The sequence below is a fragment of the Fusarium sambucinum genome, chromosome III, assembly GCF_050947815.1.
Source record: "Fusarium sambucinum isolate potato_lamoka chromosome III, whole genome shotgun sequence".
Lineage (NCBI taxonomy): Eukaryota > Fungi > Ascomycota > Sordariomycetes > Hypocreales > Nectriaceae > Fusarium > Fusarium sambucinum.
The window spans coordinates 3,956,157-3,969,302 of record NC_139292.1 but is presented as its reverse complement, the minus strand read 5'-3'; the positions used below and the strand labels follow the sequence as shown (position 1 = coordinate 3,969,302).

Sequence of the window (13,146 nt, the reverse complement as noted above, 5' to 3'; positions counted from 1 at the left end):
TACTTGCAAAACATTCTGATAAAGTGATTTTTTTTCTCTCCAGGGCGTTGAGCCCGGACGTATCTAATGGGACAATGGCTAATGAACGCTTCTACCCGCCTGTTTTCCAATATTTGATGACAACCTAGACCTGAATATGTTGAAGACACGGTCTCTTTCTTTCTGTGCCCCAAACCGTCCCACAAGGAGAAAACACCCCAAACCTGACCGTAAACGCCAAAAAATGCAGATAATCGAAGGTGATGGTACCCTGGGTAAATGACAGACAGACAAGTACCCTTCCTATACATGGTGAATGTTGCGTTGCTTCATAGGTTTATAGTTATTTTCCATCATGAGCATGTTGAAGAATTGCTTCGGACTTTGTGCAGTCCCTGACCTTTCGTTTCTACCTCTTATCTCTTGTTAATGCCGATGAGGTTGAGAAACTCGTTGCGTGTCTTGGACTTGCGCTCGAAGCAGCCGAGGACGCAGCTGGTAATAGTGCTGGTGGTGGTCTTTTCGACGCCACGCATCACCATGCACAGGTGGCTCGACTCCATGACCACAGCGACACCCTGGGGCTTGAGGATCTCCATGATGGCATGGGCGACTTCCTTGGTCAGACGCTCCTGGATCTGAAGACGGCGAGCAAACATCTCGGCGATTCGGGGGAGCTTGGAAAGGCCGATGACGGTCTCGTTGGGGATGTAACCGATGTGCATCTGTGGGGGGTTAACGTCAGCTCGGAAGGATTGCGGAATTGGCGGGATTTTGCTTACCTTGCCGGTGAATGGTACGAGATGGTGTTCGCAGAGAGACTGTCCCTTGTTAGCAGAGGTTTCTGTCAATTGATGGGCAAAAGACTTACGAAGACTTCAATGTCCTTGACAATGACCATCTCGCTGTGTCCTTCTCTGAACAGAGCGTTGTTGACAATGTCTTCGGCGTTGACTTGATACCCCTTTGTCAGGAATAGAAGCGCCTTTGCGTAGCGCGAAGGTGTATCGAGAAGACCCTCTCGATCGGGATCCTCGCCGACACATTCGAGAAGAGTGCGCACAGCACCTCGCATGCGATCCAGTCGCTCGGCCTGCTGCTCCTCCGTCTCTTCCCGACGCTCTCGCGTTCCACGGCCTAGATAGTGAGTTATGTCAGTAAAAGAAAGCTATGCGCAAATTAATGTTAAGCAGGAAATATGGTAAGAACATACTGGGTCTGCTAAGACCGTCAAAGTCAATCACAGGGCTGGGCGATCTGCTGGCCTTGACAATAGCGCTTCCCTCCTCGGGAACAACAGAAGCGCGACGCTTCTTGGGGATGGGTTCATCGCGGGGGTCTCGGGAAGCTTTAGCCAAGCTGTTGCGACGCTGCGAGAAAGCATTGGGCTTCGCGCCGTTAACCGCAGCTGTCTCGCCGTTCTTCCTCTTGCGCTCCTTGCGCTCGCGACGCTTTCTGCGACGGGCTGAGTCGTCGCTGCTGGAAGACGAGCCAGAAATGCTCGCTGCGTCTTGGGATCGCTTGTGCGAGGGGACGACGCCGTCTTCGGAGGGGGCCATTGTGGCGAGCTTTTTTTTTCTTATCGTGTAGTAGTGGTAGTGGGAGGGGTGAGAAAGGGATTGAAGATGGGATGATGGAGGAGAGGAAAGATGAAGGAGAAGGAAGATTTCTCCAATTCTTAAAGTATAAATAAGAAACCCAATCGCAAAAGAAAACGGACGATTAATACTAGACGAGAAGTAGAGGGAGCAAACAGCTTCTAGTTCAAGGTAAGGTAGCACAATTGAGTCAGGGTCCAAAACATTCAATCCAATGGCCGGATCGGAGAACCGAAAATTTAGAGGGGCCACGGGATTAGGATGGACTATGAACTAATCAAGTTTGCGGGGGTGCTCAGTGCATCATTTCCAGTGAACTTGAGTCGCTAACTAACGGGCAGCTACAGATCCGTTGTTATCCAGTGGAATTATTTCCTATGCGAACGAGACAAGACTGCTTTATCTTATCAGTGGATTGACGTCAATTGTTGGCTACTGCCCAATCGTGATTCTCATTGAACAAACGGTCATCCCACCGTGGGTCCGATCATGTGAGCTAACACGTGACCCAACTCAAGGAGAATCGTCACGGTCTCCGTTCGGTATTGAGAAACGCGTTGCAGCTCGGATCATCACTCCGAAAGCCGTCAGAACGAAACATTCAAGAACCGATTAGACATACGACGCCGAAAATCGGCATATCGAAAATACGTATCCCACCTTCTTACCGAAGCGCCTTCTCGGTACATTATTCTTTCGAAGCTTTCTCGCTGTTTGCGTGCAACACCGTGCATTCTTGACGCTACTTTTCGATTCAAGCATCGCCAAAACTCCATCTCTTTTTACCCAACTTATTCATCTACGCATCTCAAGTGATAAATCATACCGTCGCAATCATGGCTTCCCCCCCTTACGCTACTTCCCCATCAGGAATGTCGCCTCCTTATCCATCACCCGCTCAAATCCCCAACAAGAAGCGCTCGTCAGGTATCGACGCCAACGCGCCTCCTCACAAGCGACGCAAACCATCAACCCTCTCTCAAGCCTCCGTCGCAGCCGCAGCAGCCAACCATCCTCTTCGTCAAACATCGTTCCCCCCCGAAGCTCGATCGCCTTACCCGCGCTCTCCCTCTGTAGACGCTCAGTCTCATGTGAGCGGCAGCGCTGTCAGCACAACGGCCAGTGGAGCGCCCAAGAAAAAACGCGGCCGCAAGGCCAAAAACGCAAAGCAGGATGATGCGAGTGAGGCGACGCCTAGTCTCGTTGGTGGGCGGGCTCCAACTGCTGTGAGCGGACAGGGTGGTGATAAGGAAGATGACGATGAAGATGACGAAAAGGCTGAGATGGCGTTGGAGGATGTTGTTGCGCGAACTCAGGAGCAGAAGCAAGAGGAGATCCGTCTACGAGCTATGCTTGTCGAGGCATTCGACTCTCAGCAGTACAACCGATATGAGCTGTGGCGCGCGGCCAAATTGGCCGATAGTGTCGTCAAACGAGTAAGCGACATATGCGTCTACATCTTAAAACAAGTTGCTAACAGTCACAGGTCGTCAACGCCACAGTCTCCCAATCCGTGCCCCAAAATGTCAGCACAGCCGTCAAAGCGGTAGCCAAGCTATTTGCAGGAGAAATCATCGAAGCTGCGAGGAACGTTCAAGGCGAGTGGATTCACGCTGGAGAGAAACAAAGCGAGCTGCCTACGCCGCCACAGTCTACGAATGACGACCCGGATGCCGCTGAGGAGGAAGTCGATCTCAAGCGCGGTCCGTTACGACCTGATCATCTACGCGAGGCCTGGCGACGCTATCGAGTTTCGGGAGAGAGTCGAGGTGTGGGTGTGCAGCAGCTTTGGCATGCGCAGCAAAACGATGGCGTGGATCGTTTCTCGACACGCACGGGGAAGCGACTCTTCAAGTGAAGTACGATCGAGTATGTACGATGAGAGTTGATCCGTGCGAAGATGACAAGAGGTCGTTTTTACAGGAGACAGGAAGCCCGTCGTGCAAGGATGACATATGTACGATGCTTCACAGGAATGATCCCAGAGGCCATGACAAAAAACGCCTAGACATGGCGGAAATAATGGCTGTGATTGGTAAAGCGGGAGTGCAGGGATGATGATTCTTTTCAGCGCATAATGATACCCCAAAATCCGAGATAGGACATAGAAATACAATAATATAACCAAAAGTATTCGGTATTGGACTTTAGAAATCGTGTAAAACCGTCAAATAACTAAAAGTATACATCTACGGATACGACAATTCCCCATCGGCAGATGGCGCTTTTGAAAGTAAACCCAGCAAGTCACAAGACGCAAAACATTATCCGTATGTATTGGCAAAGTTCATCAACAGACTCCACGTGGTTGGTTCGGGGAGTTGGCGGAAATCCTATACAAAAGCAGTAAGGCTCTGTAGGGCGTAATCTCAACCCCAAATACGAAGTCACGAATGACATTCGAGCAAGCACAGTCATCCCCAATTTCTACCCGCTCTATTGCCGCGTTTAAAGGACTGCCGAGGTGGTGTGTGTGGGATAAAAGGTCAAACCTGAGAGAAGATGCATACTATAGCGTTCGATTCATTAGTGCCATGTCAAGACGGCGGTCATGACTTTTGAGGGAGTGGGCGAGTGTGTCACATCACGATGGGTGCTGGATATGGCTTCATCGAAAGAAATCATGCTGATCGCCGTTTTGGATCATTCTTGGCCGGCGTAATGCGCTTTGAAGACCAGGTTGCCAAGAGGAGACCGCCGGGGGACAAGGGAAAGACGGCACGCACACAGCCACGTTGTTCTCCCAGTTGAAAAGGGAAAGAATAATGTCAATGGAGCCAAGTCTTGGCTGCTGAGGTCTCGACTCTTGAGCGTGACACTCTTCGATAGTGGGTTCCGCACCGCAGGTCCAAGGGCAGGGCAGAGCAGAAGCTACCGGCTTTTGGAGACATGTATTCCTTCTCTGTTGTATGGTGACTTGTTCTGTCTATTGGCCAAGAACCGAATGACATTAGCATCTCGTCAGCCAGGAATCTCAGCAGAATGGTCTTGACGAAGAGAAATGCATCAGTGACAACTTGAGCAAGGAGTTAAGTTAGACGTCAAGTCTTGGCAAAACCATCGCGGTCTAGAACTGCCAATTGACAATTGTGTCCAATCACAACGACTCCTGCTAGTCTCAAGCACCGTGCCTGACCATGCACAACAGCCCTTCATCAGCCTGAATAGTCAATATCGCAGCTTGACCGGCTATAAGAAGCCGAGAGGCTGGCTTGGCAAGTCGGCTGGCCCGAGAGTCCGTGGCGCAGCAAATGCGAGCCCAGCAATGCGTGGAAAAATACGGGGCGCCTAGGCTTCTGGGCATCCCGCAAGCAGAGACAATCTGCCCTGTAAGATCCGGGTCTTTTACAGGGCATTCAAGGGAGGTAGCAGGTTTAGGGCGGAAAACTCGACCAAAGTCCCCACTGCCTGGTCGCCTGTCACTGTTAGCCAACGACGTGCGTTTCATGACTGTTAAATTAAAAATGTCGTCGTAATGATCGGCCAAGGATTATCGTAGAGGATCGAGAATCGAATGGTAGCGCAGTTCCCAGTTCACTCTCGCAGCTGCCCATAAACCCCTTGCTTTGTCTCATTGGCTCACATACCGATAAACTTTCCAACGGGTTGAGTAAGCACGAAGTCGTGATAGGGTTGTCATGGCCGAACCTATGTTTAAATATCATTGGCGCTAGCGTTTCTTGACATCGGCTGGATCTGCACCGTAAAGACATGGGTCTTTGCCAAGAGGTCGGAGCTCGGCCGTCAACGCGCGTCCTGCTTGGCAAATCAATCAAATGGTGACCTTCATCAAGAAGAGCTCAAGTCTCATATGGACTGGCGTTCGCCATCGTTGACGTAGCGTAGACTTTTTGGATCGGCATCCAGATGAACTGTACTTGCCAACATGACTGGAGGAAAGGTGAGTTCTTGAAACCTTCACCTTGAGAATCTTTCTCGACGGTTCGTCCTGTATTGCAATAAGTTACTCTGTCTGACACATTCTCCTGCAGAAGGAGGGCTCAACCAATCCGTCAGCTGTCCGAATTCGTGACAACCAACGACGGTCCCGTGCACGGCACAAGGAGTACGTCGAGGGTTTGCAGAAGAAGCTTCAAGACTATGAGCGTCGGGGTGTCGAGGCCACATTGGAGATGCAGCAGGCAGCTCGGAGCGTTGCTGTCGAAAACTCCCGCCTAAAAATTCTGCTGGGTTATCATGGTATCACTAATGATGACGTCGAAAAGTTTCTGCAAAGCTTCCCTGATCAGTCAGTTTCCGATGCCGCAAAGGCAACCATCTCGCAGTCAACCGCCGGTCAACCACCCATCGCCCTCGCACCCAAGATGCCTCTTCAACCTCTGTCAAGAGCGCCGTCAGATCCTCCGAGGACGTTACCGCCACCGCAAATCCAACAAGAGACCAGCACAAGTACTCGAGATGTTGTAGACGCAGTTGTAGGGATCAAGAGAGACTCTCGGAAAGCTGGACTAGACGGCAGACCAAAGCTCCCCTTGCCGATAGAACAGCGACAACCACTTTTGCAACCTCGTTCTCAACTACCCATACTACCAGCACTGCCATCTCTTGTACTTGGCCAGGGCAGGCCAGAACCCCCTCCTCTGGACAAATTGTCGGTCCTTGCGACAGCCAGCGTGCACCAAGAACCCGATGCCAACAAACACCGTCGCTCACATTCCAATACCGACAGTCTCCGGGTCCCAAGCCCGTCGATAACAGGGCAGAGCTCGCCGGCATCTTCACATACAACCCCCACGAGTCGTTTAAGTTCAACATCGCCGTGAAGATACGAGTGCGGATGGGGTTCGAGTCCGTATTCTCGTAAACCGACGAATACCCCTGACAGCACAATTTATGAAGAAGCTGCTTCTGCAGATATGTGCAGAGAACGTGGCGACAAAATTGGGAGGTTTCGGTGAAGCTATCGGAGAATGGAGTTCTGGGTAACAAGATCGATTGATTGAGAAATGTGAAAAGGCAACTTTGCCTTGCCTCATGGGCGTATGTCCAATACAGTCCGGGCACGGGTTGAGTTGACAAAGGGCGACAGCTAGTCTCAACTCTGAGATTGAGTTATTGAGAAGACGCATAAAGTCAATGTGGGCATTGCTCGATCCAATGAAAGTTGACGACAAACGCGAGGTCAGATGGGCAACACGGAAGCATGTTGCAAGTATTGGCGATACTGTTGCAGATTCGGATGGAGTCCATTCGGTATCTGACGAGAACGTTGAATGTTGCTGGCAAAGCACGAAGAGCCAAACTGGGGAGGGAAGGGGGAGTAGTTGTACTTGCGACCAGATCTGTTGCAGGGTCGAACGCGAAATGATACCAGGATTACGGAAGCGAATCGATCGCACCGGGGGAGGCATACACCTTGCAGAACCGCGTCTTGGGTACTGCACGCCTTGACCTGGATGTGAGATGCTGAGTTATATAGGACGGCTTTCAGGTTGTTCAGGTGGGAGGCCGCTTGGTGGAGACGTGGGATAACAAGGGCAGGTTGACTTTGTGCAGGCGGGGAACATGCTTAGCCGGTCGAGTTGGAGGGTGTCCCCGATGCAATGTGCTGCTGGAAGAATTCAGGGATTCCCAACGCCTCAGAGGTGTAGAGAGGAAGGAGATCTGCAAAAGCTTGGCACAGCAACAAATAGCCATGGCAAAAGAATAAAAAAAAATTGTTATAAGCGCAACAGCATGAGTCCAACGTGTGAGATGAATGACAAAGTACTGGCTCGAAGCCAATTTCTTGTCGCAGAAACAGTTCCTAGAGTCCCTTTAGTCAACCACTGACATGGAAGAGTTACCAAGGCCGAGGGAACCGGGATCCAGTGTTACTCCACAACGGCGTCATGTTGACCCATTGAAATGCAAGGTTGAGAGTGAGATAAGATGATTGATTATTCGTAGTCCCCTAGCCGAGTGGACCAAAGAGAAGGAAGGGCTTTGGACCATGATGATTTCTGTGAGTTCGGTCGGGGAAGCGGCAGCAAAGGCGAAGGCGAAGGCGAAGGTGGGAGACAATCCGAGGGACAATATTGAGTTGAGATTCTTCTTGGCGGCTGAAAGATGAAGGATCGGTTGTGGTGGATGAAACATGGGAGATGGTTTGAGAAATGGAGTTTGTAAAAGTATAGTGAGGCGGTCGAGTAGGATATAAAGGATCCAGGTGGTTCAGGTAGGAACGGGAGCGGCAAGTGGGCACAAGACTCCTTCCTTTATTGAAGAGCCAAGTCGAGTCGTAAGTAGGAAAAGACTGTCTTTGGATTTGATGGACATTCATAAATATGAAATGTCGGTCGAAGATACAAGGCATCTTTAGCTTTAGCTTTGTTCCCTGCTCAGCTCATTTCCATGACGTAGAGAAGAATACCAATCAGAATCCTTCAGTGACAAAAGGCCCCCCCGAACGTCAGGGACCGGGAAGTGGGTGCTCATGCGCCGACCAGGGGTGGGTTACCTCCATGGGTAAGACGCTCAGGCATGATTGGTGGGTTGTTGTCCTTAAATAAGCTTAATCGTGTGGCTTCGGTTGACGTTGACAATTTCCGAGGTATCGGCTGCAGATGAGTCTGATCAGGTCTGAAGAGAGTCTGTTGATGCACCGGGCCTGGGGCCGGTAACCAAGCTGGTCTAGGCAATGGCCGAGTTGACAATAGGTACTAAGCATGCTGGGTGCTCACTTACTTATCTCCCCCCCCAAGACCCATATTGTAACAACCACGTGAACCCAGTAATGAATCGCTCACTGTCAGATGAACAAAGATGAAGCGATCAAATCATTTAATAAAGTTCGCGGGACTCGTCCAACTTTAAAGCTCTAAACGCAGCCTGGGGTTTATTGGCCGCGCGGCCCTGTCGACGCGTTGGTCCCATAATTGGTGGTGGCAGTGCACCCTCTTCAAACGTCACCCATAACCCGAATAGTCTCATTCTTATTTTTTCACTCACAAGTGGCCAAGTCTAGACACCCGAGACACAAGTGAGTTGTTGTGTCTCGTTTATTGGTCAGCTGGCACTATTGCCAAGTCAGGGCATAATTCTGGACCAAGACAGCAGCTCGCCTAAAACATGTTCAATTATCTCCACCTCATAGGACAGAGTAAGGCTTTACTATATACAATTGAGATACGATACTAGGTATGTACTTGTTAAGATATACAAGAAAAGAGCAGCAGGAAAACAGTAAAAAAACAAGGACGAAAACAAAAACAAGAAACTAGCCGCCACTCTTAGTTGACAGACAGGCTATAGGCAGAAGTAGCAAAGACACAGTTGGAACCTATAAACGTTAGTGTCTACCAAACACAGCATAAGACCACACAAACTTACCGACAAAGGGCTCAGTACCAGCCTGGAAGCTAGTAGCAACATAACTACTGGGAACACCCTGGCTCTTAGTAAGATACGTAAGGAAGGGAAGAAGATCGCCCTCGAAGTTGCCCAAATTCTTAGTCGCCACGAAAGAGTACACAGTTGTATCGCCGTTAGGTCCACGGAATAGCTTCCACTGGGACCCGTTGATAGTCAAAGTCGCAAGTGGTGTGGAACCATGATCAGAAATAGGTCCAGCGCCACCATAGCTGCCCACCCAGATCATAATCTCATACTTGTTGTTAGCACCGACTGAAGGCGCAAGCCAGAGGTCATATGCAACATCAGAGACCATGTTAGTTCCTGTGTATCGCCATGTCCATTTTGTAGGAATAGATTTGATCGCCGAGATCTTTTTGTTGATATTCTCGAGGGCCACGTTGGAGTATGACTTGACGTGAATGTTGCCTCCGGCCCAGCTCCATTTAGTGGACCAGGAGAAAGAGCCGCTCTTGTACGAGTTAAATGTTGTACACTGCTCTCCGGATGTTGCTTCGCCGCGACCCCAATTGTTGTGGTAGACGGTATATCCAGCTGTTTGAACGGACCCAAAGGCTTCGCACCAGGTGGTTGCGCGCTTGTCGAGAGTCTTGGAGGGAGTTGCGGGCGAAGCTGATACCACAGCCGCGAGGAGGGATACAATGTTAAGGAACTTCATTCTGAAAAGATAACCTTGAAAATAGGAATGAATAATGAACTGGAAAAAAAGAAAAAAGAAAACTTGACGGAAATGCTCAACTTATACTTTACTTCCTACTATAGAAACGGTGACCCTTTACACCAATGCTCCAACATTTAGCTAAATTACTTATACGTGGTGAAACACTTCCTTGTTCAAAATCGACATATCCGGTAAGTTTCGACTGATATAGAAACCCACCAAGTGCCGACTACCGATTTCATCCCAACATGGTTCCACCAATCACCGCTCAACCTGAGTTCTCCCAGCAATCAGATGCCGTGATGCAGAACATCCTAGTGTTTGCCTTAGTCGATGAATGATGCCATCTCGTAAATACAATTGGGTCATAAAAGAGGAAGGGAAGTATTTAATGCTGGATTGAGACTACTCGGAAGCGCCGGAAGTGCTCGAAAGAGGAAGAGTGTCTATCTTCCGTGCTCTATCTGAACTTGAAGTATCCTGATGCAAATATGTTGATTGACAAATGTTCATGGATGTCTGGAAGACCATGAGGGTACATACAGAGATGGCGTCCCTGGATATAAAAACAAACGTGCTGTCTAGGAGAGTGATTCGCTCACATTTCTTGAACACCTCACATGACAAACATAGGAGCTGCCTAACGACACCGCGGCTAGTGGATAGCAGAAACGGTAGCCTCCTTGGAGTATAAAAATAAGTAACCTAAAGAGTATAGTCTGAGTAGCATAAATTGACCTACTAATCTCGTCTCTTATGTTTACAGCGGTCAACTTTTCTAATATCCCGAGGCAGGGGCAGTTTAAAAATAGCTGACTGACACATTTCATCCTCAGTTACCTAGGCAAATAAAGTCAGGTTTTCTGTGACTCCGAGGCCTTTCAGTCACAAGTCGGTTGGGAATCTTTGCTGCGCTAATACTCTCCTTCATATTCCTTCTAATATCGCTAATACAGAGACAGAACTTTGGGGATGCAACAATGCCAAAAGCTCAAAAGCTGGCAAACAGCATAGAAAGAGATAGAAACACCAATTCCTCGTACCATGATGGCCGTGAAACTTGGTCACTCCTCAGCGAAATGCCGCATGTGTATCCAGATATCCAGCTGCTGTGATCCAGAAGCACCCCTAGTTTGTCATGTCTTTCGCCAGAAGTCTTGCATTGTTTCCTGCTTCTTCTGGTTCAAATTGTCTTGCTCTGGTTCTCGGTCTGGTTCTCGCGCCAGTTTTGGTCTTGAATCTGGATCCAAGACACTCCAGCCCAAATTCTCTGCATGGTTTGCGGGCTTGACATACCTCGCCATGATAAAAGAAACCCTTTTCTCAGGCATGTAGTTATTGTAGAAGTATATCAAGTGTTGTAAACTGTCAGTATTGCCCGCTCAGGTGTCGTCAAGTCCGTCGACTGGGCCCACAATATTGTTTTCCTCTGTACTGTTAGAGATCCTGATGCTTTTGTAAGTCCGTTGCTCCTCTGAGTCCTAGTAGTGGATGCTTTCCAGCTGAACCTCCCTAACCCGTGCCAATTCGACTGGTTAGGACTCGGGAGTTTCGTCCTGGAACTGATTGGCGTGTTGAGAGTTTTCCGTTTCTTGGTCACTCTCTTCAACGAGAGTTTCGTCTTGAATCGGATCAGCGTATTGGGAATTTCCTGTTTCTTCAGTATCAGGCTCTTCAACGGGGGTTGCGGCTGGAAATTGGTTCTCTAGCTGCCAGCAAAGCTGCTTCTCAGCCTGCCTTAGTTCTCGAACTTTGAAGTCGAGGTCCGCCTGTGTCTGGTAGAGTTGGTTCTCGAGAATAGTTATTTGGTGGAACTTGACTCGCAAAGTATCCTCCAAAGCCGCCTTCTCCAAGCTCCAAGCATGGTGCAAAGCCACCCTGTCCATGCTCCAGGTATCTCGATGAAAGGAACGATCTTTACTGGCTTCAACAAACTGTTCTATCATTATTCCAAGATGCTTCTGGGCCTGATGGCACTGTTCCCGGAGATCTTTATTGGTTCTTGTAACCTCTTCGAGTTGCATTTCGAGATGCTTTTGCTGGACCTTCACTAGATTCGTCGGAGCCTCCACGCGCTTCGTCTCTTGATCTTGAGCCTTCCGTTTAGCTTTTTGGCGTTCCTCGTTGAGTTCTTTTCCGAGATGCTGTACTATTTGTCCGGCCTCCTCTAGCTTCGTTTCTAGATCTTGAGCCTTTTTTTTTGCGTTTTGGCGCTCCTCGTTGAGTTGTTTTCCGAAATCCTGTACCTTTTGTTGAGCCTCCACGCGCTCCGTCTCTTGATCTTGAGCCTTCCGTTTAGCTTTTTGGTGTTCCTCGTTGAGTTCTTTTCCGAGATGCTGTACCTTTTGCCGGGCCTCTCCTAGCTTCGTTTCTAGATCTTGAGCCTTTTGTTTTGCGTTTTGGCGTTCCTTGTTGAGTTGGTCTTCGAGATCCTGTGCATTTTCCTGGGCCTCTACTAGCTTCGTCTGAGCCTCCACGCGCTTCGTTTTTAGATCTTGAACCTCCCGTTCAGCGTCTTTGTATTTCTTGTCGAGCTTATTGTAAGATATTCGGAGGTTTTCCTCTGAACGACGAGCCGAGTCAGCATTCATTTGAGCCTTTTGTGCGGCGTTTTGGTATTTCTTTTCGAGCTTATTGTATGCTTGGAGGTTTTCCTCTGAACGACGAGCCGAGTCAGCATTCTTTTCAGCCTCCTGTTTGGCGGCTCGATATTTTTCCTTGAGCTCATTGTAAGATCGGGAGCGTTCCTCTAATCGATCGGTTAGTTGTCTCATTTGCTGATCGTGCTGGTGCTGTCTCTTTATTGCAGTCTGTCTCACGACACGTTTTGGTCCCATGTCTTCGTTGAACTGCTTTATTTGTTGTCTCAGCCAATTCTGTATGGGGGATGGGCCAGTCCCGTTTCCCTGTGGGTTGGGATCTTGTGACATGTTCATGATGATTATGGCGCTGATAGTAACGATTGTGATGATAGTGCTGTTGGTTGAACTGTTTGTTAAAGAGAAGAATGGAAAAGAAGAGTCGGGCTGGAATGGAAGATAGATAGGTAGATAGGTAAGTACCTCGCTACCCACGTGGAGGAAGCAGCTCTTGCCTAGCACCTAGTCCCTCGGCACCCAGATATAGAAGGGGGGCTGAAGTAGAGCTGATGAATACGCTCTTACGAAGTATCGTGCAAATAGACAATAGGTTTCTCTAAAGACAGCCTGAGAACCCAAGAACAGTCTAACAATAACTATATCTAACACAAAATGACAATCTGAAAACGTCCCAGTTCCTCCTTTTTTAGTAGCTCATTATGGATAAAGAAAAGGGGAGACACCAACGAAGGCACAACTGCGCAAAGCAAAAGCACTCTTTCTCTTGTTTTATAAGACTAAAACTCCAAGCCCCTGCCCAATACAAAACTCATTCCGCCCTTCTATGTCAATCATCCTATCCACCACTCCATAACCCTCAAAAAAAAAAAACTCACCTCAATTCGATAATATCAGCCTTGATTCTTCTTTCTTTCAAAAGGTGTTTGATCTCACC

The 13,146-nt window shown here is 48.9% G+C and overlaps 5 protein-coding genes across 5 annotated transcripts; 2 read left to right on the top strand and 3 right to left on the bottom strand.

Annotated features, from left to right (window-relative positions):
• Positions 1-395: 395 nt before the first annotated feature.
• FSST1_011489 (GTP cyclohydrolase I) lies at positions 396-1,538 on the bottom strand (the record flags this gene model as incomplete). The annotated part of the gene is made up of 4 exons (XM_083234627.1): positions 396-704; positions 762-800; positions 851-1,116; positions 1,193-1,538. The coding sequence occupies 4 exons, from the start codon at positions 1,536-1,538 to the stop codon at positions 396-398; spliced, it is 960 nt and encodes a 319-aa protein (XP_083081185.1).
• An 875-nt stretch (positions 1,539-2,413) lies between these two features.
• Positions 2,414-3,435, top strand: FSST1_011488 (TATA-binding protein-associated factor TAF11; the record flags this gene model as incomplete). The annotated part of the gene is made up of 2 exons (XM_083234626.1): positions 2,414-3,013; positions 3,064-3,435. 2 exons carry the CDS (start codon positions 2,414-2,416, stop codon positions 3,433-3,435), a joined length of 972 nt encoding a protein of 323 aa, XP_083081184.1.
• A 2,028-nt stretch (positions 3,436-5,463) lies between these two features.
• Positions 5,464-6,361, top strand: FSST1_011487 (bZIP transcription factor; the record flags this gene model as incomplete). Its single annotated transcript, XM_083234625.1, has 2 exons — positions 5,464-5,478; positions 5,570-6,361. 2 exons carry the CDS (start codon positions 5,464-5,466, stop codon positions 6,359-6,361), a joined length of 807 nt encoding a protein of 268 aa, XP_083081183.1.
• Positions 6,362-8,809: 2,448 nt separating this feature from the next.
• FSST1_011486 (concanavalin A-like lectin/glucanase domain-containing protein) lies at positions 8,810-9,609 on the bottom strand (the record flags this gene model as incomplete). Its single annotated transcript, XM_083234624.1, has 2 exons — positions 8,810-8,859; positions 8,910-9,609. 2 exons carry the CDS (start codon positions 9,607-9,609, stop codon positions 8,810-8,812), a joined length of 750 nt encoding a protein of 249 aa, XP_083081182.1.
• A 1,484-nt stretch (positions 9,610-11,093) lies between these two features.
• FSST1_011485 (uncharacterized protein) lies at positions 11,094-12,548 on the bottom strand (the record flags this gene model as incomplete). The annotated part of the gene is made up of 2 exons (XM_083234623.1): positions 11,094-11,124; positions 11,176-12,548. 2 exons carry the CDS (start codon positions 12,546-12,548, stop codon positions 11,094-11,096), a joined length of 1,404 nt encoding a protein of 467 aa, XP_083081181.1.
• Between the last annotated feature and the right edge of the window lie 598 nt (positions 12,549-13,146).